Source organism: Rhinolophus hipposideros (assembly GCF_964194185.1).
Source record: "Rhinolophus hipposideros genome assembly, chromosome: 12".
In the NCBI taxonomy this organism is placed as follows: Eukaryota; Metazoa; Chordata; class Mammalia; order Chiroptera; family Rhinolophidae; genus Rhinolophus; species Rhinolophus hipposideros.
In genome coordinates, this window is record NC_138058.1 from 67,450,886 (window position 1) to 67,474,672 (window position 23,787).

Consider the following 23,787-nt stretch of genomic DNA (forward strand, 5'->3'; position numbering starts at 1 on the left):
TTATAAATTTGGAAGTCATCAGTATATATACTCTAGGATGGTGTTTAAAGCCCTTGGAGATATTAATAGTTATGTAGGAAAGAACAGCTCTTCTCCTTGGCCAAGGGGACAGAACTAAGACCAGTGGATGGAACAATAAAAATTGCAATGGTGATAATAATTATGGCAACTATCATTTATGCTGTTTACATGTGTTGGCTCATTATTCCTAAAAACCACCCTTGAACAGATTGAACTAATCCCTGTTTTACTCTGGAAGTTCAGACTCAGAGAGTTTAGGTAAATGTTAAATACACTGATTAAGACCACCCTGTTAATTAGTGTCTGAGCTGGGATTCAAACCCAAGTTCATGTTCTTGGTGCTACACTGAATACCAGATCACCACCCAGTTTAAGAAGTTCAATAGCATGGCCTTTTTTCATCTTTAAAAGGTACAACTTAGCTGATATTTTCTGCCAACCCACCCTCCACCTTCAAGCTGAGCCTGTCCTGGAGGTCGGGCATTTGAGATGCCAGGTGAAATTGTGCATATAGACTATCCGTGCCAACACACCACACACAATGTAAAGCAAGGAAGGGGGAACAATTTGGAAAAAAAGTTTACAGAGATAAGACCTCAGGAAGATCAAGTCACATTTCTGCTCTAAAGGCTGGCTGCAGTTTTAGTAAAGACAATAGATGCTTGTCGATTGCCTTTGCTAGTTCCAGAGGCCAGATGACAATACCTGCCCTATGAAGTCAGGTGGGGAAGGTGGAATGCAGGCTTTCAATCCACACTGACCTAGTGGCAGGCACTCTGCCGTGTGTCTGTCATTTCCTTTCAGCGGCCACAGTCAAATGTGTACAGTGGACTCCATCTAAGCAAGTAAGATCTGAGGGAAGAGATGACTAATCCAAGGACCTATAGCTAATACATAGAGCTACAGTTGAGATTTGAACTAGGCTTTGCAGACCCCAAAGCTCATGCTTATTGCACTGTACTCCTTAAAAAGGGAACAGAGAGAAGAGGCTGGGATCCTGAGAGCACATTGCTTTATCATCCAAGTAGCCCAGCATGCAGTTCCGTGGATAGCCAGCAGAGGGGACCTCGCAGCCGGGTTTCTCCAGCCCCCTGCCTGAAGCCATGTTGAATGAGCAAATGTCTGCAGCAGACTCCATGAGATCTAAATGTCTCCTTGGCAGGAAATCCGCGAGGAGCACTGCGGGGTTGTGCAAACAGTCTTACAATGTCCGCTTGTGTGTGTGCACTCGGCTTCGCCTGCGTAGCCCACAATGCTCTGTTTTTTTTGGATAATGGAGCTCTGTGGACCCATATGCCTTGTCATGCAAAGGGAGTGACCTGTATTTGTCATAAATGGGCTCTTGTATGATTAATAGCCATGTGAATGAGCCCGCAGCAGCCGTAAGGCACTCTGCTTCACCTCTTCACTGAGGCGGTGGTCCGAGCCGGCTTTCTTCCCTTGCTCCAAAGCAGCAGTGCAGAATTTATCGCTAAAAGGGAAATGACTTGTTTGCATTGTGGTTGCAATGTTTTATGTGCAAGATAGGAGGTGCAGAAAGCTTGCTGACTGTATGCCAGATACTAGGTGCTTTACCTGCGTTATCTTATCTACTCAATAAAAATACAGCAAAGGAAGTACTACGATTTGCATTTTACACAGGAGGAAAACTCAGATTCAAAAGAACATAAGGACTTACCGGAGGTGTCCAAGCCCAGGCCATTTCCACTAAATGACTCCGTTTCCCTTTCAGTGTGGTTCATGGTCCACACACTTAGAAATGCCTTCCTCATCCTGACTGGTGTTGGTGATTTTAAAATAGATGAGGAATTTCTATTCCTGGGTGTCAGTGTGTTCATCGTACCTCCTGGAATTATATATATGTGAACATGTGCATGTGTGCATTTTTCTGAGAAGGCTGATTTCGTGTGATTCTCAAAGTCATCTATGATAAAAAAAATAACAGAATCACACACTCCAAAAAGTTTCTCTTTAGGGAAATGCTTATTTTCCCCCACCCATGTCTCTTACCAATAACTGCTTTCTCTGCTTGGTTTGTTAGCAGTTGACATCTTGTTGTCGTTGCTATGCAATGACTATCTAACACTCCCAAGCTATTTCAAGGGACATAAATGAAGAGGGCTGTATGCTGGACATGCACTTGGTACTTGGGTGGGGAGGAGTGGTTGACATGGGTGACATTCCGAAAATGAAGAAGACATACTCGTTGAAAGAATTCGCAGCAAGGAAGGTTGTTAATTCACCCTGGGGTGTGGGGTGGGTAGGAGGTTTCTGGGAGGGAATACTATTTGATTTGGACCTTAAAAGATAGACGGGACATCCGTAGTGAGAGGAGCAGGTAAGGGCTTTCTAGGCAAAGGGAGCAGCATGAGCAAACATACAGAAGCAAGAACGAGGGAGTCCGGAGCCCCTGGCACTGTCCATATTCTGATGTGATCAAAGTATAGAATGTTCAGAGGAGTTGAAACTCAGCTGAATGTCGGGCAGGTTTTATGGCCCTGAATGCCTTGTAAAAAACTGTACCATCTCCATCTGACAGCCAACTTGGAAAGTGGTTAGGCTAAACATGCCTTCCTTCCACCCAGCTAACTACACACCCCGCTGGGCTATGGAGTCAGTCTGGGGAAGCAGCTGTCCCCCAGCACGAGGGCCCCACTTCCCCGCCCTGAGCAAACCCTTACCTTGTCCATCTTTCCTAACCCAACTTCTCTTGATGGTCTTCACCGCTTACTTTTCGTTCGACCCAGGTGTTTTATTTTAAAATGTTATTTTGGCTTGCATTGAAGAGTTCTTTGAAATGAAGTTTCCTTTCAGAAACTGGAAATGGAAGCAGAGCCAGCCCTACCTCTGAGGAAGATTTCAAGGGAGGGTTTTGGCACTTTGAACGTCGTTAATGCTTGAGATGTGATGGAGCCTACCAAGCTCCCTGGACTCTAATCCTTCAGGAGTTTAGCATCCCATGTGGTTTCTGTTGATGTTTTTCATGCTTATATAATTTTTTGACGTGGCACTCTCCTCCAAATAAATTTGGCCTGGGAAGGAAGTAATACTTGCTTTGACCTGTCAATTCCAAAGCCTCCTATGGTACACAGGTAGGCCCCAGGTTAAGAAAACTCAGCCTCAGGGTGGCCAGTTGGCTTGGTTGGTTAGAGTGCAGTGCTCATAACACCAAGGTCGCCAGTTCGATTCCCACATGGGCCAGGGAGCTGCACCCTCCACAACTAGATTGAACACAATGACTTGATTTGGAGCTGATGGGTCCTGGAAAAACATGCTGTTCCCCAATAAAAATTTAAAAAAGAAAGAAAGAAAGAAAATTCGGCCTCTGGAAACCTAGACTTACGAATGAAGTCAATCCAGGGCTCTGGGGCCGGTGAGATTCCTCGAGGGCTTTCACCTCCCAGAAGGACTGCTTCCAATAGCACCGTGCCCCCCTGTGCCTTGATCTGCTAGGGTCATATTTCACCACCTGACAGCAAACTATGGGGGCAGAGAAACTTCAAGCACAAATGTGTGAGGCAGCTGCCCAGGAAGTGAAAGGCAGGCAAAAACAAGGGGAAAGCCTTTTTTTTTTTTTTTAAGGTTATATGGTAAGATAACAGCAATGCAAGAGATTTAATTCACCAGCATTGATTTTACACATGACATTTCCTGTAACATGCTCAGAGACTGATGCTGGATCTGAGATACTTAGTGTATCAGGTGTCGGATTGGTGGGAGGCGAGAAAAAGGTGAAGATAGTGACTGGAGGCGCTGAGAAGAGATCACAACAAGGGGAAGGGCCCAGACAAGAGGTGGATCTGAGGACAATGTAAAAAATTAAGTGGATAGAGTTTGGTGAGAGAATGAGTCTGAAGGGTGCAGGAGATGCAGAACAGTCAGATGGTACTCCTATACTTTCTGGCTCCTATACTTAGATGGATGATGATCCTTTGCATTGAAGGAGGGAGGAAAAGGCCATGTGGGGAGGGCAGAATGCAAGGGTATTAATCCTCACCGCCCAAAAAATTGTTATGCAGCAAATTCACTGTATAAGCATGGAGTTGAGGGAGGTCAAATTTGGGGCTAAAAGTAGAGTCCTCGGCATATGGGTGAAAATTGGAGTCCAGAGGGTCCTACCTGGGATAGTAAGACAAGGTGTGAAGAAAGACCATTAGAGACCAACATTTAAAGGTCAGATGGAGGAAAGACACATTTAGAGAGATGAGAGAGGAGCAGGGAGACAGAGGCCCTCCAGCATCCCGGCGAGGACGGTTTGACCATTCTGTGTATGGGCACATCTCCTTTGCTCCTTTGTGCTCCGAGGAAGAGGGACCTGGCTGTTGTTCATTCAAATACCTGAGAAGGAATTCTGGAGAAAGGAAGTTTCTAATCCAAGAGACCTGCCAGTCTAACGAATCTAAATCACTGATGGTCAGAACAGCCCAAACTTTAGGTAACTTCTTGGTGTTTCCTTTCATTTTCTAGACTGAAGTGAGGCCCTATGAGAGAGATGGAATAAACAAGTTGCTTAACATCACTCCATAAGCAAAATGCATTTCCAAGACTAGCAATTACGTCCCTGGGGCCGCGGGCTCTGCAAAGGGTCTCATTCATTCCCTTTGAAATTAGCTGGCCTGGGTGGGCTACGACTGTCAGCCCCCCCACTAGGTAAGGGACAGCTTTATCAAGCAGTTTCCTCATAACTATGTTCTTGATTTCACAAGTGAAAGTGAACAAATTCACTAATGACTTCCCAGCGGTGGGCTGGTCGCGAACCTGGCCCCAGTTTGATTGTTTCCATGTTGACTAGCATTTCAAATTGGGAGTCCCATTGACTTTCATTCCCTAGAAAAAATAAAAATAAAAATCTAGTTTTGCCCTCATTTCTTGGAGACTTTTTGCTGCTGTAATATTGATGTTTATGGAGAAATTAACCATGATGAGGTAATAGTCTATTTTAGAAAACTGAACTCAGATATTGACAGGGCTATTTTCAACCTGAAGTTAATTGTTCAGCTCCATAGTGGTCCCTCAGTAATTTTTTTTGAGAATACCCGTGGACTGCCTTACAACTGGATTCCAGCAGCTTGAATTCCATGGGGAACGCCAATCCCTTTTGAGGGACACCATGGCATTAATGATCGATGAGAATATTCAAGGCATTTTCCCATTTGACTGCCATTACTTGTAGTGTTAAAACGTTTTGAAAACACATTTTAGCCATTAACTCATTTTTATTGTCAGATGAAAGTGCTTAATAGACTCACTCTAGTTCAGTTTTCCTCCTTCATCTTGGAATGAAATCATCTGTTGGATTCTTGGCAACACATTCGGCAACGGAACAGAAAACCTTATGACTTCATTGCAGAAGTGGCAGATGGGGAAGGGACTTCCAGCCCAGCCCAGCTCTCTCAAATCCATAGCTTGGTTTAGCAGATCCGGGCACCGGAATTTATAAGCTGAGGCACTTCATTGCATGGGTGCATTTTCCCCCTAGAAACACAGGTGCTTGCTTATATCGTTTGAGAAATGTGCCTTTACTTGGGTTGAAAAGTTGTTGTTTTTTAAACCTCCCATTTGGTAGCTGATGTATTATAGGCTCATGGCTAACTGGTTTTATTAAGTAATGTAAGTGTTGTATAAGGGGATTTCGCGGTTACCAGGAGAAAAGCAGCTCTGAGCCCTGTGAAAACCAGCATCTCAGGGATCAGGGCCGTACCCTTTCCTCCTGGGACCGCTGCCTGGATTGCCTCTGATGGTTTATGGGAGGCAAGCCAGAGGAGGCGCTTGTTTTGCAGGGTGGTGTGGGGAGTCTGCAAGCCTCTGGTGTCGTTGGGAGCAGCTGCCATCCTGGCTGCCATCATGATTTCTCCAACGCTGTGGATCAGGTTGAAAGGTAGATTGTCTTAATAGCCCTTCTAAAATCACATCCAGTCCCCAGAAACATTCCTAAAGCCAGAACTGGACTGCTTCCCTCCATTTTGCTGGGGAAATCTCGGGTCACCGTTGCAGTTAGGAGATCAGACTTGCGGTAAAACTAAAAAAGGCGGTAAAACTAAGAAAGGAGCAGGATGCAGCTGGAGGCCCTGGTCTGAGACCGGACACCAGGACCCTCTTGTAGCTCTGTCCCCAAGCCCAGCAAGTCACTGACCGGGTTGGCAGCTCCTAGCAGTTTGAATTTCATAAACCAGTACAGTTTCAAAATAAACGTTGGCGATTTAGGATGCACCTATCTCCCATCATTTTGAAAAATAAATAAAATCACTGCAGCATTAAAATGTTTGAATAACTTGAGCGAGACATGTCACAGCATAGCCTTTTTTTTTTCTTTCTCATTTTGCCATGGACTGATGGATGTTTTGGAACCACTGGACAGAGGAATCATAAGGATTTATTTTCCAGTGCTAACTGAATGGCAGGCCCTGTGCTAACTGCTGGGGATACAATGGGGTGTAAGGGCAGCCTTGCCAAGAAGACCATATTCAGAGAGCTATGAGAGAAAGCGTGTAATTAGGGTCCACACTGATAAGCGCTGTGACGAGGTGAACACAGCGTGTTAGGTGGGCAGAGAGAAGCAGAGCTCACTCAAGGGAATGGGTTTTGTTTTGTTTGAGATGGAGCCAAAGACTAAGGAAGACTCAGGGTTCCTTCTGAAGGCCCTGACTTCCAAACTCACACTTGAAAGGGAATTCTGGGGAGGCAGTTTCCTTTGAGGTCAGATGGAACCGGATTCCAGATGGTCCCTGCTCAGCCACTTGTGGGCTTGAGCAGGTTTCAAAATCTCTAAGATTATTTCTTTATCTCTCAAATTGGGATAATAAGAGTTCCAACCTCATACAGTTGTAAAAATTAAAATGTGATATAGGAAAAGCTCTCATTACTATGACCTGCCGATTGTTAAAAAATGTTAGCTGTCCTTATAATTGTAAACAGAAGGAACAACATGTGCAAAGGCCCTGGGTCGGTGAGGAGCGGGGCTCCTTTAGAGAAGTGCAGAGAGGGTAGGGGGCAGGGATGTGGAGGAAGAGAGGGAACCGAGGAGGGGAGCAGAGGCCAGGTTTTCTATGCACAGTGCGTGCATTTGGATACATTATATCCTGCAGGCACTGGGGAGCCACAAAAGTATATTAAGCAAGGAAGTAACATAATCAGATGGGTGTTTAGAAAGAAGACTCTGCCAACAGTATGGAAATGAATGGGAAGGAGACAAGGCTGGAGTCAGGAAGAGCTGTTTGGAGGCTGTTTTCAGGACACAGGCAAGCTCTGCTGAGGATCTGAATTGGGATAATCCAGGTACGGATGGAGAGAAGTGCACACAATTTTATGACCCACCAGTGTGGATGTCATGTAGCTGTTTCGCATGTTCTGGTGACATCCTACCAACATGGAGCAGAAAGTCTCAAGAAACAGCAACACACTGTACCTTAGATTTTCAGGTCTTACAAGATGGGTTTGGCATCCCACTTAGATTTTGTGTTAGTAGACAGAGCATGAGATTAAGAGTCAGTATATCCCCATTCTGGTTCTTTCTGTGGCCTCATGCATTGTGGGCCTCTGGGCAAGTGTAACGTAAGAATTTTTAAAAGATGATCCCAGTTCTAATGCAGCATGTATTCTGATGACATTGGAGGTGGCGGGGGGGGGGGGGGGAGGATACAGTGGGACTTCAGATCAGGAAGTCCAGAATCCATCTGGAAGACTTTGGGAAGGATACTTACTATGTCTGACCCACCAGTTCTGATCTGTAAAATGGGTTCAATAAGACCTTCCCTGCCTTTGATACATGTTCATGTTGAGGATAAATGCGGCCAGACACACCTTTGACAAAGATGGGATGTCATATAAATACGTTATTGCTGTGGTCTTGATTGGTCTGTGATTTCTATACTAAATATGTTGCCAAAAATATTTGCATGTGCCAGGACTTCTCAATCCCCAAAATACTGACTTATGGATCTAACATCTAAACCTCAATTCCTTAAAGCCTTTGCACCAGAGATGCTAAATATTGTAGATTCCCGGAGGCACTGGCTCATTCAAAGTGCTAACAAAGTCTATCCCTTGGGATAGAGGCATTTAATACTTATCATCTTAAACCTTAAGGAAAATATTACAAAAGAAAACCGTGGAGCTGCCGTTTTATTTATTTATTTTTTTCTCACCTTCTGTTCTGTATTGGCAAAAGGTGGTGTTGGCTTAGGAATTGTCCCTTCAAATAGCCATAGCTATAGAAGAAGTCTTTTTAGTGCTTGTTCTCTATTCATGAAAATTGGGCATTGAAATTCTGGGGTACACAGGCAAGGCCAGCACCCGCAGTGCCTACCCCTTGGGCCCGAGTCCTTTGTTAAGTCCTATTTATAGAAAACACACAAATTTCCTCACACACTATGGCCACATCCTTTTAACACAAGCTCTGGCTGATCTTATTTGGTTTTACATTCCAGGGATGCAGCTAATCCTATTATTTCATTTTTTTTCTTCCAAATGAAAACAGAGTTCCAAGTAGGGAAAAAAACAACAATAACTACAACAACAAAAAACTCCAACAAAACAATGTATGTGTGTGCCCTCTTGCACTTTAAGTCTCTCCTCTTTTTTTGGAACTGGAAATGTTAGCAGAGAACTATTTCTTTAAGAGAATTGTTTTCCACTGAGCAGCTTTAGAGCCAGTTCCCCTGGAAGTGGTTTAGAGTACAGAGCCAAGCAAGTAGTCATAGAAAATACCATGTGTACATCCCAAATTGTCACCCCTGGGGCATGAAGTGCCTCCTTTGGCAGGGACATTCTGGCAGTCTTTACAGGCTCTGTCAGCCCCCCTACAAGGACCAGAGAAATGCCCTCCTTCTAGACTACTTGGGAAAAAAATGTGAAAGGACCCTTTTCAAAATTAGACTGCCATAAAGGAACCTTGAGGAATAAGGCTTCTGTTTTTGGAAGATTTGTCGAGTCACTCAACTTGTGCCTTTTGTTCCCTTCTCACTCTTAATTCCCCCCAACCCCGCAGCTGGAGGGCTTCTCTCAGCCAATCCAGATTCCCAGTGTCCGCCATGCCTGGGTGGCAGCTCACTTCTTCTATGAGCAAACTTTTCTGAAAGACTCGGTCCACATGCTTTTTTCTCTTCTTTGAATCCCTAAAGAAATACGTCCCTCCCTATAGCTGCCATGGTGCAGTACTAGTGTGGAGCAGGCCTCTTTACTACCCGAACCTCTTTTTCTTCTGGGAAACGTGAAGATAATTATAGCTGCCTGAAGGGGAGCATCTGCAGGCACCGTGCCTTCATGAGCACTTACCCAGCTGCTAAATCCTTTCCTGCCTCTTCATCTGGTAGCCATGACCTTGTACTCTCCCTCGCTGTGCCCCTGCCAGACCTTCCCCACAGGAATGAATTCAGATGTCGCAACTCTCACCTGCAACACTGTAGGTCTATCACGTCCCGGGGATGCGTCAATTTACTGCTGTCTGGAAATGCCATGGGAGGCGTTGGCGTGTATGTGCGCATGTGCGTGCGTGTGTGTGTGTGTGTGTGTGTGTGTTTAAAGTAAACCTAAACTTGACGATATAGACAACGTACTAGTTTTAAAGAATAAGCATGCCCTACATAGTACCGTGTTTCCCCGAAAATAAGACCTAGCCCGACAATCAGCTCTACTGCGTCCTTTGGAGCAAAAAATTAATACAAGACCTGGTCTTATTTTACTATAAGACTGGGTATAATATAATAATAGCATAATAATATATAATATAATATAGTATAATATAATATATAATATATAATATAATATAATACCGGGCCTTATATTAATTTTTGCTGCAAAAGATGCATTAGAACTGATTGTCCGGCTACGTCTTATTTTCAGGGAAACACGGTATTACTCTACCTCTTCTGTGAAAGTCTCCTCTTACCCAGAGATTTGTCTTTTCTCCACTGTCTGAGCTGTGATCACTTTTTCCTTTTCTTTTTAATCACTAAAAGCTGTACTTGTTCAGTGTAACTCATTTGTTTTATTTTCCAAACGCCAAATCTGGAAAGAGATCCCTTTTTCTCCTTGTTTTGGCTGTCAGAAGCTCAGGTCCAGACTGATAAGCCATCTCCAGCAAATGTGATGACCTTATGGTCTGGATGACATGATTCATGTACCACTGGCCTCTCTACTTTCATCTTCTTGTTCTGCTTTTATTCTTCTCTTTCTCCCATTTTCATTATGTAAGTATTCACATATCCTAATAGTACGTGTTAACTTCTCGTAAATTTTTTTATTGAAGAAGATGAAATATTAAAAATCATCTTGATGTGAATTAACTAAGCCATCTCAGTAGTAACACAGTGCACAGCAATGGATTCTACAAGCACTGAACTGTTGGCAAGGTTAGAGGCTGGGTTGTGAAGACGAAGGCTGGGCTGTGATGTAAGCCCCATGGGTTGAGGGGGCTTTCCAGGTGGAGCCCTGGGTCCAATTAGAAACGACCATGGTCTCTACTCAGTGACCATCTGTGTGATGTTAACTGACTTTGCAGACTTTAAACCAGTATATACGTGTGTGAATTCTTGGTGACTTTGGAGGGAATCAGGATGCATCAAATCATTTGCCATGAAGGACATGAAATATTGCTGTACTGATTCAAGGAGCTTGTGTTGAAATGCATGTTTTTTAGGTTCCATAGGGCTGGACTTGACCCCTAAGACTGCATAATATTCCACAGTCATTGTTCCAGACAGTTCCTATTTGGGATGTGGAATGTCTAGCATACTGGGAGTTCCTTAATTGACTTTGGTTGATGTTAGAATCATGGTTCGAAATACGTGACCATATCAGCCAACCAGCTTAAATAACCTTTGAACAGATAGAATTCTTCAGCCAACTAATATTTGAAGGTACTTCCACATGTGTTGCTTCCAGTCTGTTACTAATTTTAAACGTTTGACATATTTCCCACCTACGTCTTCTGACAGTAAAATCATGCACAAGACAGAGTTTTAGGAGGAAGCTAAATTTACTTGGGTTTCTTGTGACACATTAATAGCACAAAACTAGGGAAATTAAGAATATTTAACTTCCATTAAGGCATTTTATCTGAAAGTCAGGGCCGTTACTAAACCACAGAATCGTCTTCCTACAAGAAGTGCCTCCAGGTCTGAATTGAAATTGTTCATTAACTTGAAAACAGATTCTTAGAGACAAAGAAGGGTTTACAAAAGTTGCTTAGTGGCAGGGATAGACTATATCAGTTCCGAGTTTTAATTTGGTAGAACCTACACCATACAAGGCTTTGCTCAAAAGTATCTTCAAAGGAGGTGTACATAAAAGCAAAGGAGGAAAAGAAGAATGACAGAAAGAATAGGGAAGATTCTTTTGGAAGACAGAAGCATGGTGTTTGCCTCTCACTGTGTGTGTGTGTGTGTGTGTGTGTGTGTGTGTGTGTGTGTGTGTGTGTGTGTGAACATGTGCATGCATGCCCCAATAGTTAGAAGTATCCAATCCAATCTTCTGCCCAACACATAACCCATTTTTACAAAATCTGTAAGGGCTGATATAGCATATTTGTGCTAAAACACCACCAGTGACAGGAAGTTCACTTTTTCACAAGGCAAATAATACAATGTTCAGATAATTCTAATGGTTAGAAATTTTCCTCACTATTTTCTCATTGGTCCTAGTTCTCTTCCCTAGAGCTGCATACAATCTATCTAATTTATCTTTCACGGGAGAATCCTAAGTATTCCAAGGCTGTTGTGATAATGGTGGTGCGATCTATCATTGTCATCATCAATAGTAATATAATAATATAATAGCACCTAACATTTCTGGAGCACTTTCCATAAAGACTGTGCTAAGCGTTTTATATTTTTCTCATTAATCCTCCTGACTTGATGAAACACATACATTTCACAAATTCACTTTACAGATGAGAAAACTGAGGCTCAGAGAGTGAACTAGCTTGCCCTGGGTAACAGCCAGCAGGAAACACAACGAGAACTGAACGCAGGCCTCCCGAAGGGTCCCTTTTCTAGCTGACTTACCACACAGATGGCATCTGTTAATGCTCCAGTGTTTTTCTCTGAGGAGGGTTATGGAGACTAGATTATATGACCTTCTGCACCCATGGGAACTGCTTGTTATGTGTTTTCAGGCACAAAGTCATCCTTTTAGTGGGTTCTTCTCTCATCACATCTTTCTTCCAGTGGCATATATATATATATATATATATATTCCTGTAGCAACATAACACACTGTTGGAAGCCGCGTGCATCAAAAATTGGAGCCCTGCAGTTCCCTTTTACTGATCCAGTGATATTTCAAGTTGATCCTTCATAAGCTGAGCTATCTAAGTTATGAGTGAGAAGAATTCCTTCCAGAGAGCACACAGCACCCAGCATCGAATTGCAGCTCCACAGTATGTCCTGATGAATGAATGGACCTGTGGCCTCCGGAGGAAGATAATTTAACCTAGAGCTGAGAGCAGTAGAATTTTGCTGTTTACTTAAATAATAAATACATGTTCTCTATTCTTTTTTATTAGGTTGAGATTGCAGAAAATGTAACCAATTTGTTATTTCTCTGTAGATTTGATTCACTCTTGCAAATGCCTTAGGCTGCGGTTTCATTGAGAATAAGTTTTTTGGACATTATACCTTTTTATTTTGACACTTCATGATGTTCCCAATCCCTTTACCACTGAAATGTCAAATTACGAGAGCCTCTGCTTGCCTAGGGGTTTCACCTCTGGGAAATGTGGACTCCTATACAGGCTAAGAGGGGTCCCTGAGGCTGTAAATTGGTGTTTTTAAAAAAGCTCTCTTCCTTGGGAACTTGAAGAAACTCACCTCTCTTGACAGATGTTTTAATAATACCCTCTCTCTCGTGCTTGTCCATTGACATAGTATGTTCCACATCAGTGGAACGGAAACAAAGCAAAACTGAAATATTAACTGTAAGATTCAGAGAAAGGAATCATTTTGCAGAATATACCTAAACTGTGCCTCCTGTAACTAAAATACCTGATTCTTTTCATGGAAGTTCTTGCTGAGTTATTACTCATCTCCCGGTATGGGAGTTCAGACATATACTGGGATTTAAGACATAGCTATGGGGATCCAATGGTATTTATGCAAGTTAGTCAGATATGTTCAACCCTTTAATTGATCTCGTATGCTGCTAACAATATTTTGGTTTTGTGTTGCCTCTCCTAGGTTTGCTGGCATGGGAAACTTGCTCAAAGTCCTTACCAGGGAAATTGAAAACTATCCACATTTTTTCCTGGATTTTGAAAGTAAGTTCCAAAAATTAAAATGTAATGAGGAAAACGTTTTATTTTTTTTATAGCTTGCTGATAGGAAAGTTATAAAAATTTTATGATACGTAAACATTCAAATGTCACTATGAATTTCTTTCTGAGTCTTCAAAGACCATTTTCCTTCTTTCTTTTACTATTTTTTAAAAATCTCAATCGAACATCTGTTTTAATATGTCTGTTGTTTTCTTTGATTTTAGAAGTGATCAGCTTTTGTAAGCTTAGCATAAATCATCATCGTCATGTATTTTTCCTAACAATTTTCATGAATTTCTATGCCATTACAAAGAAAAATAGTATACATAATAATTTCCACAGATTAATATAAAACAAATCATCACGAGACATGAAAGAAAAAAATGATCAGTACCAGAAATAAGACTTACAGGTAACTTGTTTTTGAGGCACCTCTACCTGTTCTTTATATATTATTTGATAATATAAAACTATTTCAGGATTTTGAGACATATTCCTTTTATCTAAACGGTTATATTTCTTTTATCAAAGATGTTAAATACTTCTGTAAGATAAAATAGCTTATCAATCATGACTAAATAAACACAGAGATTCTTTCTTATCTTATTTATTTTCCTGATTGAATATATTTACAGATGAGTGACACATTCATTTTAAATTGACTAAGCTCATGTTGCATTTCACCTTCACTGCAGTGTTCCACCCCCCGCCCCTTTTTTTAAAATTACAATTCTACAATAGTGGGCACAGGTAAATGTCATTTTTCCCGGTGTTCACCATCTGTTGCAGACTATAATCTGCTTTAAAACTTTAATTTTTCAAGTATTTTATCTATATTAAAAATAAGTTGGAACTTTCTTACATATAGATTAAAATTCCTAACAGATTTTCTAAGTAATTGCTAGAAGACCCTTTCAAGGTACAATAAACCAAAAGGTGAAAGTTCCCTAGATGTGTCTTTTCAGAATCTTTGGTAGGTCTACAATAGCTACTTGAAAGGAAAAGTGACCCCAAAGCTCATGTATGTGTTCTGAAAAAAGCTATTTGATCTAGATTATATCTCACTTCTGATTTAACTCATTTTGCTGACATGTTGTGGTTCTTGTTTGGCTGTGTTTGGCTGTGTTGGCTTGCATTGGATTGGGTTTGTATGGGTTTGGTTGGTTGTGGCTGGGTTTGGTTATGTTTGGTTGGGTTTGGTAAGGGTGCATCTAGAAGCTCAAGGTCAGATTAATTTGTACTTCAAAATGAATGAGCTTTTTACCGGTGTAACTTGTGCTACTCCTCTAGAACATGCGTATCTTGGATGTTCTTAAAACGAAGATTTATGAATAACTTTAAGAATTTTTTACAAAATAAATGATCTATTATGCCACCCCCCCTAATTTTACTACTTGCATTTTTAATTGGTTCTTTCCCCTTCTTGCTATACGCATTTTACACTGTTGCGTCTGGCACATACAAAGGCCAAATATCCCGTTCACTCAAAACTGGAGTGTATAAACACCTATGGGAGTACATGCCTGTTCTTTTTTGGAAGCTTTAAATTTCACATGCACCTGTGCATGCCGCTCGCAAATGCCTACCAGATTCAGTGGCCCCCATGTGGCTATTTAGCTGTTCTTGGATTCTTGGCTTTCCATGCTTCCACAAAAAGTAGTGTTGAGTTCTTTGTCAAGTCTAATTTTAAAAGCCTTTAAAGTGATAAAAGTAAAATCTTCAGGGATTTGAAGCAGTGGTGGTTTTCAATAGTGTTCTTGGAACATCAGAGTTCTGAAATTATGCCTATAACCATTATTCTACTCCTGACTAGAGGGAAGTTTTAGCCATCTACAAAGAAAGAAGTCTTATGGGAAAAAGAATGTGTTTTTTAATTCTGCAAATCTTATTTCCTAAGAATGGTTTTCAAGAAAGAGTGATGAGGGATGGACAGGTAGGGAAGGAAGGTTGTGGTCATGGTCTTTCCCTGAGTGTATGGATTTCAGTTCAACACAATAACAGTATGTTGAGTATGGTTCTGAGCATCCGTGTAAGCCAGGCAACATTAGGGAGACAGAGCTAAACAAGGACATTCATTGCCTAATGAAGTCTCAGGCTCATGTGGAAGATTTATAGGCAAACGGTTCAACATAAGATAAAGTAAAGGGCTTTAGAGATGCACAGTGTGGCCTGGGAATAAAGAGGGAGAAAGAACAAACATCTCGTTTCAGGAAATGGAGGACCAATGAAGGAATCGGAGAAGTCTTCTAGCAAGAGGTGGCATTTGGAATGGGCTTTAAGAATGAGTGGTTTTCTATAGGTATAGATGGGGAGAGTTTTCCAACAGATGGAAGTATGACTAGAAAGGGCATGTTTGAAGAATAGCAAGAGGCCCAATTTAGACCGAGCCCCAAATGCTTGTTGAAAGAAAATGGGGACCAAAAGGAAAGGCTGGCTTGGGATAGACCGTGAAAGGTAGAGAAGATCAGGACTGGAGGTCCATAACTGGGGTTCATCTCTGAAAAGAATAGATGAAATCACTGCGGGAAAACTAGAGAGCAGAACAAAGGGGAACGCTGGGTGTGTTTGTGCTTAAAGAGAGATTGATTAAAGGATCCAAGAATGAGGCTACATTGTAGAGGACGGAGAATATCTTACTAAATCAAGATTCTTGATGGTGGAGCCTGGTCTCCACTCAGTTTTGTGACCCAGAACTTAGCTCATGTTGAGCATTGATCACAGATGCTGGCGAGTGCAAGAACAGAACAGAACAGGCTGGATGCAGGAGTCAAGAGAGCACAGACGTTCCAGAAGAGAGTGTAAATGGATTCACGTGCTGCGGAGTGGTCAAGAAAGACAGGCTTGAAAAGGGAATGAACGTTGGGAAGTGAGCTCCCCAACTACTGGTAGCCATGGAGAGAACAGATTTCAGACTGATGACTTTGAGAGCAGAGGCTGGATTGCAAAGAGTTAAGGAGTAAGCAGTGGCGGGAGGAAGGAAGCCTGAACAGCATATAACTACAGCTTAAATGGATTTGGCACCTCTGCTTTGAGTGTTAAATATTCTTTTTGAAGTCAGTGATGGAATATAATTGAACTGGGTCAAATAGATATAATTAAGCTGGGTCAAAATATAATACAAAATTAGACACATCTGTCCTTCGGTTTTCCAGTTGTGTAGGTCTGAATTTAAATTCTTGTTTGACCTTTGCTGTAAGTTCTACACTTTATGCTCACATTTCTACACAACCACTTACTTATCTTTTTTATTGTTGTTGTTTTTTTTTTTTTTCATCCCACTACTTTTTTTTGTTTTTCTCTCTCTACTTCCTTGTCATGTCTACATTTCCTCTTTGAAGGCTGGGAGACAGAGGGGAATAAAATGCAACCTAATCTTCCATGAGTGATGGTTTTGGGGACAGTGTATGGGAAGACCTGTGCCTGGAGGTCTGCTGATGATTGTTCAATCGAATCTACTGTTATAGCACCCAGAGTAGGCAGCAGGCGTTAGCCTTCCAGCGACTCCCAGACTGAAATGATCGTTAGCAACATCTGGTATACCTCATTTTTGTGTAGTTGTGTGAGCCTCGTCCCCAAATTCTGATTCAATGGTCTACTCCCAAGAATCCGCTTTAGTCCACATTCCCTGGGTACTTCTGTACACCATCCAGTTTGGAAACCACATTTAATTAATGTATCCTAAAGAGGCATGAGCCCACCCTAGCGTTTGAGACAGGGGAGCTAGCCAAGCAACCTTTCCTTTGGCATTCCAAGATCTGGAGCTGAGCTCTCCAGAACTGGTCGCAGAGAGCCCTTTTTAGTTCTTGTTTCCCCATCTCCTCTTGCCAAGCAGGAAGTATAGAGCTAGCTGTCAATCAGAGTTATGGCTCTAGAGTGACATACATCCTCAGACCTTCACGCAGTATCTGTCTTGGAGTGGAAGGTAGGAAGAAGTTCAAGTAGATTACAATCTACATGTTATTACATGTATCAGTAGTTTGTTCCTTTTTATTTGGCTGAGTACTCTTCTGTTGTATGACACTTTGTGTATTCATTCTCCTGTTGATGAACACCTAGGCTAGTTCCAGTTTTTTGGCTATTATGTATAAACCTGCTATGAACATTCATGTAGAATCTTTGTGAGCATCATTTCTCTTGGATAAATACCTAGGAGTGGAATTGCTAGGAGTAGTTTAGCAACTTTGCAAGAAACTGTTAAATAGTTTCCCAAATCGGATGTCCTATTTTCCATTCCTACCAGCAAGATAGGGAATCGGGTGTTCCACATCTTTTCCAGTATTTAGTATTGTCAGTCTTTTTTTTTTTTTTAATCTATGGTAGTGATTATGGGATGGTATCTTATTGTGGTTTTAATTTGCAACTGATAATGTTGAACACTTTTTCATGTGCTTATTGGTTATTTGCTTATCATTTTTAAGAAATGTTGTCTACTCAAGTCTTTTACCCATTTTTATTTGTTATTTTCTTTGTATTGCTAAGTTATAGTTCCTTACTGTGTTCTGATAGCTGTCTTGTGAGATGTAGCTTGCGAATATTTTTACTTAGTCAGTAGTTTGCCTGTTTATTTTCTTAATAATGTCTTTTCATGAACAGAAGTTTTAAATTTTGCTGAAGTGCAATTTATCATTTTTTTTCTTTTATATTCAGTACATACTATATTCTCTTTAAGAAATCATGGTCTATCCCAAGGTCATAAAGATATTCTACTATTTTTCCTTCTGGAAGTTATAGAATTTTAAGCTTTACATTTAAGTCAATGACCAATCTTCAGCTAATTTTTGTATATGTTGTGAGAGAAGTGCTGGGTTTGTTTATTTTTTATGTGATAAAAAATTATTTTAGCTCAGGTAGATTGCTTTAATACTCTTATCAGAAATTAGTTATCTACAATGTGTAGGGGCTACTTCTGGTTCTTCTATTCTCTCTCATTGCTTTATTGATCCTTTCACCAATTAATACCAAAATATAACAAATGATAAGTTTTAAAGTCAGGAAGAATAAGTCCTTCAACTTTGGTGGGTTTTTTTTTTTTTTCAAGATTGGTTTGACTATTCCAGCTCCTTTAGTTTTCTAAATACATTTTATAATTAGCTTTCAATCTCTACAAAAAAAGTCATGCTGGAATATTGATTATAATTGCATTTAATTTATAGATTGATTTACGGAGAATTGGCAAACAATATTGATTCTTCCTATCTGTGGATATGGTATATCTTTCCATTTGTTTAGGTATTCTTTAATTTCACTCAGCAAAGTTTTGTAGTTTTTAGAGGTCTTGTATAGCTTTTGTTAAATATACCTGTAAGCAGTTAATAATTTGATCATACAGGTTTTTTTGCTTAGTGTTTGCATAATATATATTTCCCCATCCTATCTGTGCCTTTTATCTTTATAGTGTTCTTGGAATCAACACATAGTTAGCCCTAGATTTTCACCCAAACTAGTAATATCTACTGTTTAATTGGAGTGTTTAGTCAATTTGCATTTAATTATTGTACGTACATTTAACTGCTGTTTGTATTCTATCTTGGTGTTAATTTCCATTTGTTATATTTGCTCTTTGTTTCTTAATGTTTTTCTGTCTTTTGATTAAATCAAATAATGTTTGGTATTCTGTCTTTTCTGTTGACCTTTTACTTATGCCTCTTAGTGCTTATTTTAGATATTGTAATATGTGTCCTTAATTTGTTGCAATCTATCTTCAAAATGTATTCTTTACTTCATGAAAAATCTTAGACCCTTATCACAGTATAGTTCCAGTCACCATCCTTCCACCTTTTGTGTGCTTGTCATATGTTTTGTCATGCTACAAATTCCTCATGGTGATGTTTTTTCCCTCTACTTAAAACTGTCAATAATCTTTTAAGTGTGTGTGGGTGTGTCTGTACTTCTAATAGATCTTTCATAGTTACTTGTTCTGCTGTTCTCCATTCCTTCTTATCTAACTAGGTTTCTTTGGTATCATTTCACTGCAGTTTAAAGAACCTCCCTGAGGAGAGAATTTGGATGGCACCGTATGATTTTGTTATTAAATTCCTCATCTAGTGTCCAGCATAGGACTGGGTATGAAGTATAGGTTTAGAAACTTTAATTTTTTGATTTATGCTAATTCAGTAACTATGTGCAGAGTTATTGCAGAGCATCTCCTGCATTGTAGAAACAGCAGGGGTCGGGGTGGGGCAGGGAGGCATGGAGGGATGACATAGGACACATAAATATAGGAACATTAGAAGAACACGATCTCTTCTTCCAGGAATATATAATTTTATTGGGGAGCTAAGATGCAAGTACATTGAAGAGATAATAGTGCAGGCGGTAGAGAAGTCTGTAATAGAACAGAATGGAGATGGACTAGCCAGAAGTACAGGTTCTAGGCTGGGCTGAAGACATGTTCCTTAGAAGACAGTCACTGAGAAATGATTTTCTCAGAAGCCAAACAAACCTTGATGAGCATAATAGGAATTCCAAGAACAATCCTGGTGTGTGGGTGGAGGGAGTGTTATGAAGGAAATTCTAAAACCTCCAAGCCATTGTACTCTCACAATGGCTCTGAACATTGTGACCTATTAGGACTACAATCTCCTACTCTTTAAACCAAAGAGGTGTCAGCTGAGCTGACCACTTGGAGTTTTGTTGTTGACCCAGTCCACTTCTTGCCACTCCTGATTTCTTCTTTCATCTGTCCCGCTCTGGTACCCTCACATGTGCTAAGGTTGTTCAGAGGACACCAGATAATCTTGGGAGAGGAAAGGGGGAAAATAAGAGATATCTTGTGGTCACTTTACAAGCAAAAACAACTAAACAGCAGAAGAGAACAGACCTCGGAAGCAATTTATGAATGCCAACACAGGGATTTACTCACCGTGATTCCTTAAACTTCTAGTGCTTTTGTTTTTTTAGGTGCTTTTCATCTATGTCACTATCTTTATTATGACCCTACAGGCCATCATCCCTGCAGGACCATACACCGAGGAGACTGGGCTCCTGTTAGCTTCCCTCTCTCTACCAAGAATTAATCTAAGGCTCAGAGAGATGAATTGGTTTGCATTGGTGTCTAAAAGTCAGTGAGTGGCAAAAGGGGCAGTAGGACCTGAGTCTCAAAAACTCTATCCTTGGAGTTCCCCTCCCCCCCATGACATCACACTGCATGTGTATGAAATAAACAAGCCTTCAAGCACTTCAACCCTCGCTGCTTTTTGCAGTCCCTCATTGGTTGTTCCATGGGAAAGGGCTCTTGCCTCTGGTGTGGGCTGACTAATGTTTCTGTACCAATAAATATGTCATCTCAGTCACACTTATATTTTCCAATGGACCTGTGCAATTTTATGTTGTTTCTGTAAGCAGTTAGGATTGTGCTATATAAATCATTGCCATTTTGTTTCCCCAAATGTTAATAATAGATAGTTACTTATGTTTCTTAGTTTATCCTGAAAGGGAGAGGAGTGGAGTGAGGAAGTGGGTTGGGAAGAAGAGCTATAGATTTAATTTATGGCTTTGGCAAATCCCTTTTGCTGTTCCTTTCTTGGTGTTTATACAACAGCTGGTGGGGGGAAAAGATAGTGATACAGCCTATTGATGAAATGCCAGGGCTTCCTTCAAAGCCAAAGACATCACCAAATAAATTGTGCCTTCTCCTCATGTCATCTTCGGTTCATTTGTTTGATTCTCTGTCAGATTTTCCATACAGTCCCACACAGGTTGTTAGGAGAAGGTATGTGTGTTCCTGCTACTTGTGAAGACAAAGTACATCCTTGGCTGATGTACAAAGATAAGAACCCTTTGATGTGACAGCCCTGCTCTGGTTTGAGCCCTGCTGTCACGCCCTGGGGTATGTTCACCGAAGATGTTCGTTCCTGACAAACAAAACACAGAGCCACCTTCCTCTCCATCCCCACAGTGGAATGCCAAGCATTCTGCTTTCAGTAAATATTGTAGTCCTCCACAGTGAAACCTCCACCTGACCCCGTGACACCAAAATGCTGACAGTTACTATCCACCGTCACTAGCAAATTGAGCCAAAGGAGGATAAATAGATCCCCTGCAAACAGAACGAACACCGTTAAACTCTCTTCATTGATGAAGGAATTTGTTTCCATTAAAAATTCAAGGCACTGGGAATTCATTGAGGTCTTGACAATGAATGTATTCAAGATCACAGTGCACATGATACATTTTCGCATTTTCCACAATAGCAAGTACAGAACAGGGGTTTAAATCATCGCCTGGGGAATAGCCAGGATGGGTTGTTCCAGGGCTCCTAGAAGTATTGGTTTCTGAAATTACCTGTATAAATCAAAGGGATTTTTAACAGCTTCATTGTTAGATAGGAGCGACCCAGCTTTATGTAACCATTCTCCTCAATTTCAATGAAATCATTGGTGACGATTAGAGGTTTAGAATGTGATTCTTAGAAGAAACATCACCAAAGAATTTACTGGCTACAACAGGAAATAAGGACCCATTTCTATGAATAATATTAGTGTGAGAGTGTGTGTGTGTGTGTGTGTGCTTTGTGTGTGTGTGTGTGTGTGTGTGTACCTTTGACTAAAGGTCAATTTTTGTGTTAAAACAGAAAAACAAAACCCATAATTCAGAGTTTCTGTTGACTCAGGAAATGTTTTAGGAGATCACTGATAGGTTAAACATAGTAACCTTTTTCAGTCACTACTTCCTCCAGGTCTTTTTTAAGATGTCTCCCCTTGACCTCTGGAGACACAATAAATTGAATCTGAATGGAGATTCAATTCAGAGAATTGAATGGAGAACCCCGAAAGTATAGACCCCAGAGTCTCTCAAAATATTCCCCAAAGCAAAATGATAACAGCCTTAGGATTGCGAGAGTAAACATAAGTGCAATTTTTCACCCATCAAATAACCTATTAGTGTGTTAACCACACTGAGGAGACATTGTGGCCATAGATAAAGGATGGATGATTTAAAAACACACATATCAAAGAAAGTGTGAATAGCCAATTTGATTGTAGGCAAATACATATATCTTTTTTTTTTAATTATAGTTTATTGGGGTGACAATTGTTAGTAAAGTTACATAGATTTCAGGTGTACAATTCTGTATTACATCATCTATATGTCATTGTATGTTCACCACCCAGAGTCAGTTCTCCTTCCATCACCATATATTGGATCCCCTTTACCCTCATCTACCACCCCCTTCCCCTCTTACTTTCTGGTAACCACTAAACTATTGTCTTAATGCTAACAGTGAGAGATATAATAGTCATTGGAGAACACACAGAGGAAAGTATCTAGAAGTAAGAGGATCTTCATTTTATTCACTGCTTCCTAACACCTGCAATCTCTGCCACCTGGTCATTTTCCTCATTTATTCATTGATTCATGACATGTTTACTGAGTGTCTCCAATCGGTCCATCGCATGGGGGCACTGAGGGCAGGAATAGAAATGCTGTCTCCAAAAAACTCAGAAGTCAAAGACTAGTAGGAAAGTCATCACAAAACAGAGTGATGTTCAACTATACTTTCATTCAACTATCCATTCAGCAAGTTTTTCTTGAGCATCTACTACGTGGCAGGCACTTGGTAGGCCCTGGAGATATAACGTCAGATGAAACAAATAAGGCCAGAGTCCTACATTCTAATGCATCAGATTCTCATTAATTAATCCTGACTGATCATTTAGCTGGAGGATAAAAATAGGATGAATTACGGACTTCCACAGGGATATGGGCCACTGCCAAGCGTCCCTTACGGTTACACAGTTCATTTCCCATTTGAAAGGAGAAACAGACAGACAGAGTCAAGCTTCTCCCAGTCAGCACTCTACGTTGAAAATTGAGGCCACTTGGGATTTTAGTCCCCTGAGAATCTCACAGCTCCTTGGCCCAGAAGGCGGGGACCGTGCTGCTAGCGTCAAGGGCCTACTTATTAGCTGGAAGAAGAGGTGATTTCAGTTCCATGACAGGGGAAGGAGGAAAAAAAATAGGACATGTAATAAAACTAACAAATTATGGAAGAAAATGAGCCAACTCCTTTCTAAGTCGGGATGAAAGAAGGAATGATGGATTGGATTTCTCCCACCTCACCCCTGCTAAACAGGGCCACATGAGAAACATTTCAAATAAGACACTAGGATATCTGCCAAAAGAAACATTTTCCCAGAGAGGGAGGCTGGGGACGTAGGGTCTTGTTTCACAGATCATGCCAGTTGCCAGGAGAGAGTTACTGTATGACGGAAGGTGTTCACCACAGCCTCTGCTCCCCCTACCCTTGCCCCCCCCCGCCCCCGCCAACTCTGCCACCCCTGGGAGAGAAGTGACACCACCCCTCGTGTTCCTTCTCCAACCCTTTGTGGTCTCATAAATGTCAGTGTCGATTTGTATCACAAAGTGTCACTTCACCTGGGATGGAGAGAGAAGCTCCTTTATCTGTATCCAGTACCATTTTTAGGCTTCTCTATCAGAGACTGTCATATTTTTGAAGTACTTAAGAAAAACCTCTATTTTTAAAAACTGACTGAAATCTTTCTCCTTTTGTGTGT

General features: G+C 41.0%; 1 protein-coding gene across 5 annotated transcripts in view; it reads left to right on the forward strand.

The window, feature by feature from the left end:
* Positions 1–23,787, forward strand: part of CYRIA (CYFIP related Rac1 interactor A) — a 99,447-nt gene that overhangs the window by 57,505 nt on the left and 18,155 nt on the right. For all 5 annotated transcript variants that reach the window (XM_081068558.1, XM_081068555.1, XM_081068559.1 and 2 more), the window contains one exon: positions 13,194–13,273. In XM_081068558.1, the coding sequence (XP_080924684.1) occupies positions 13,204–13,273 (70 nt within the window). In that variant the 5' untranslated portion in view covers positions 13,194–13,203. The remainder of the gene's footprint in view (positions 1–13,193; positions 13,274–23,787) is intronic.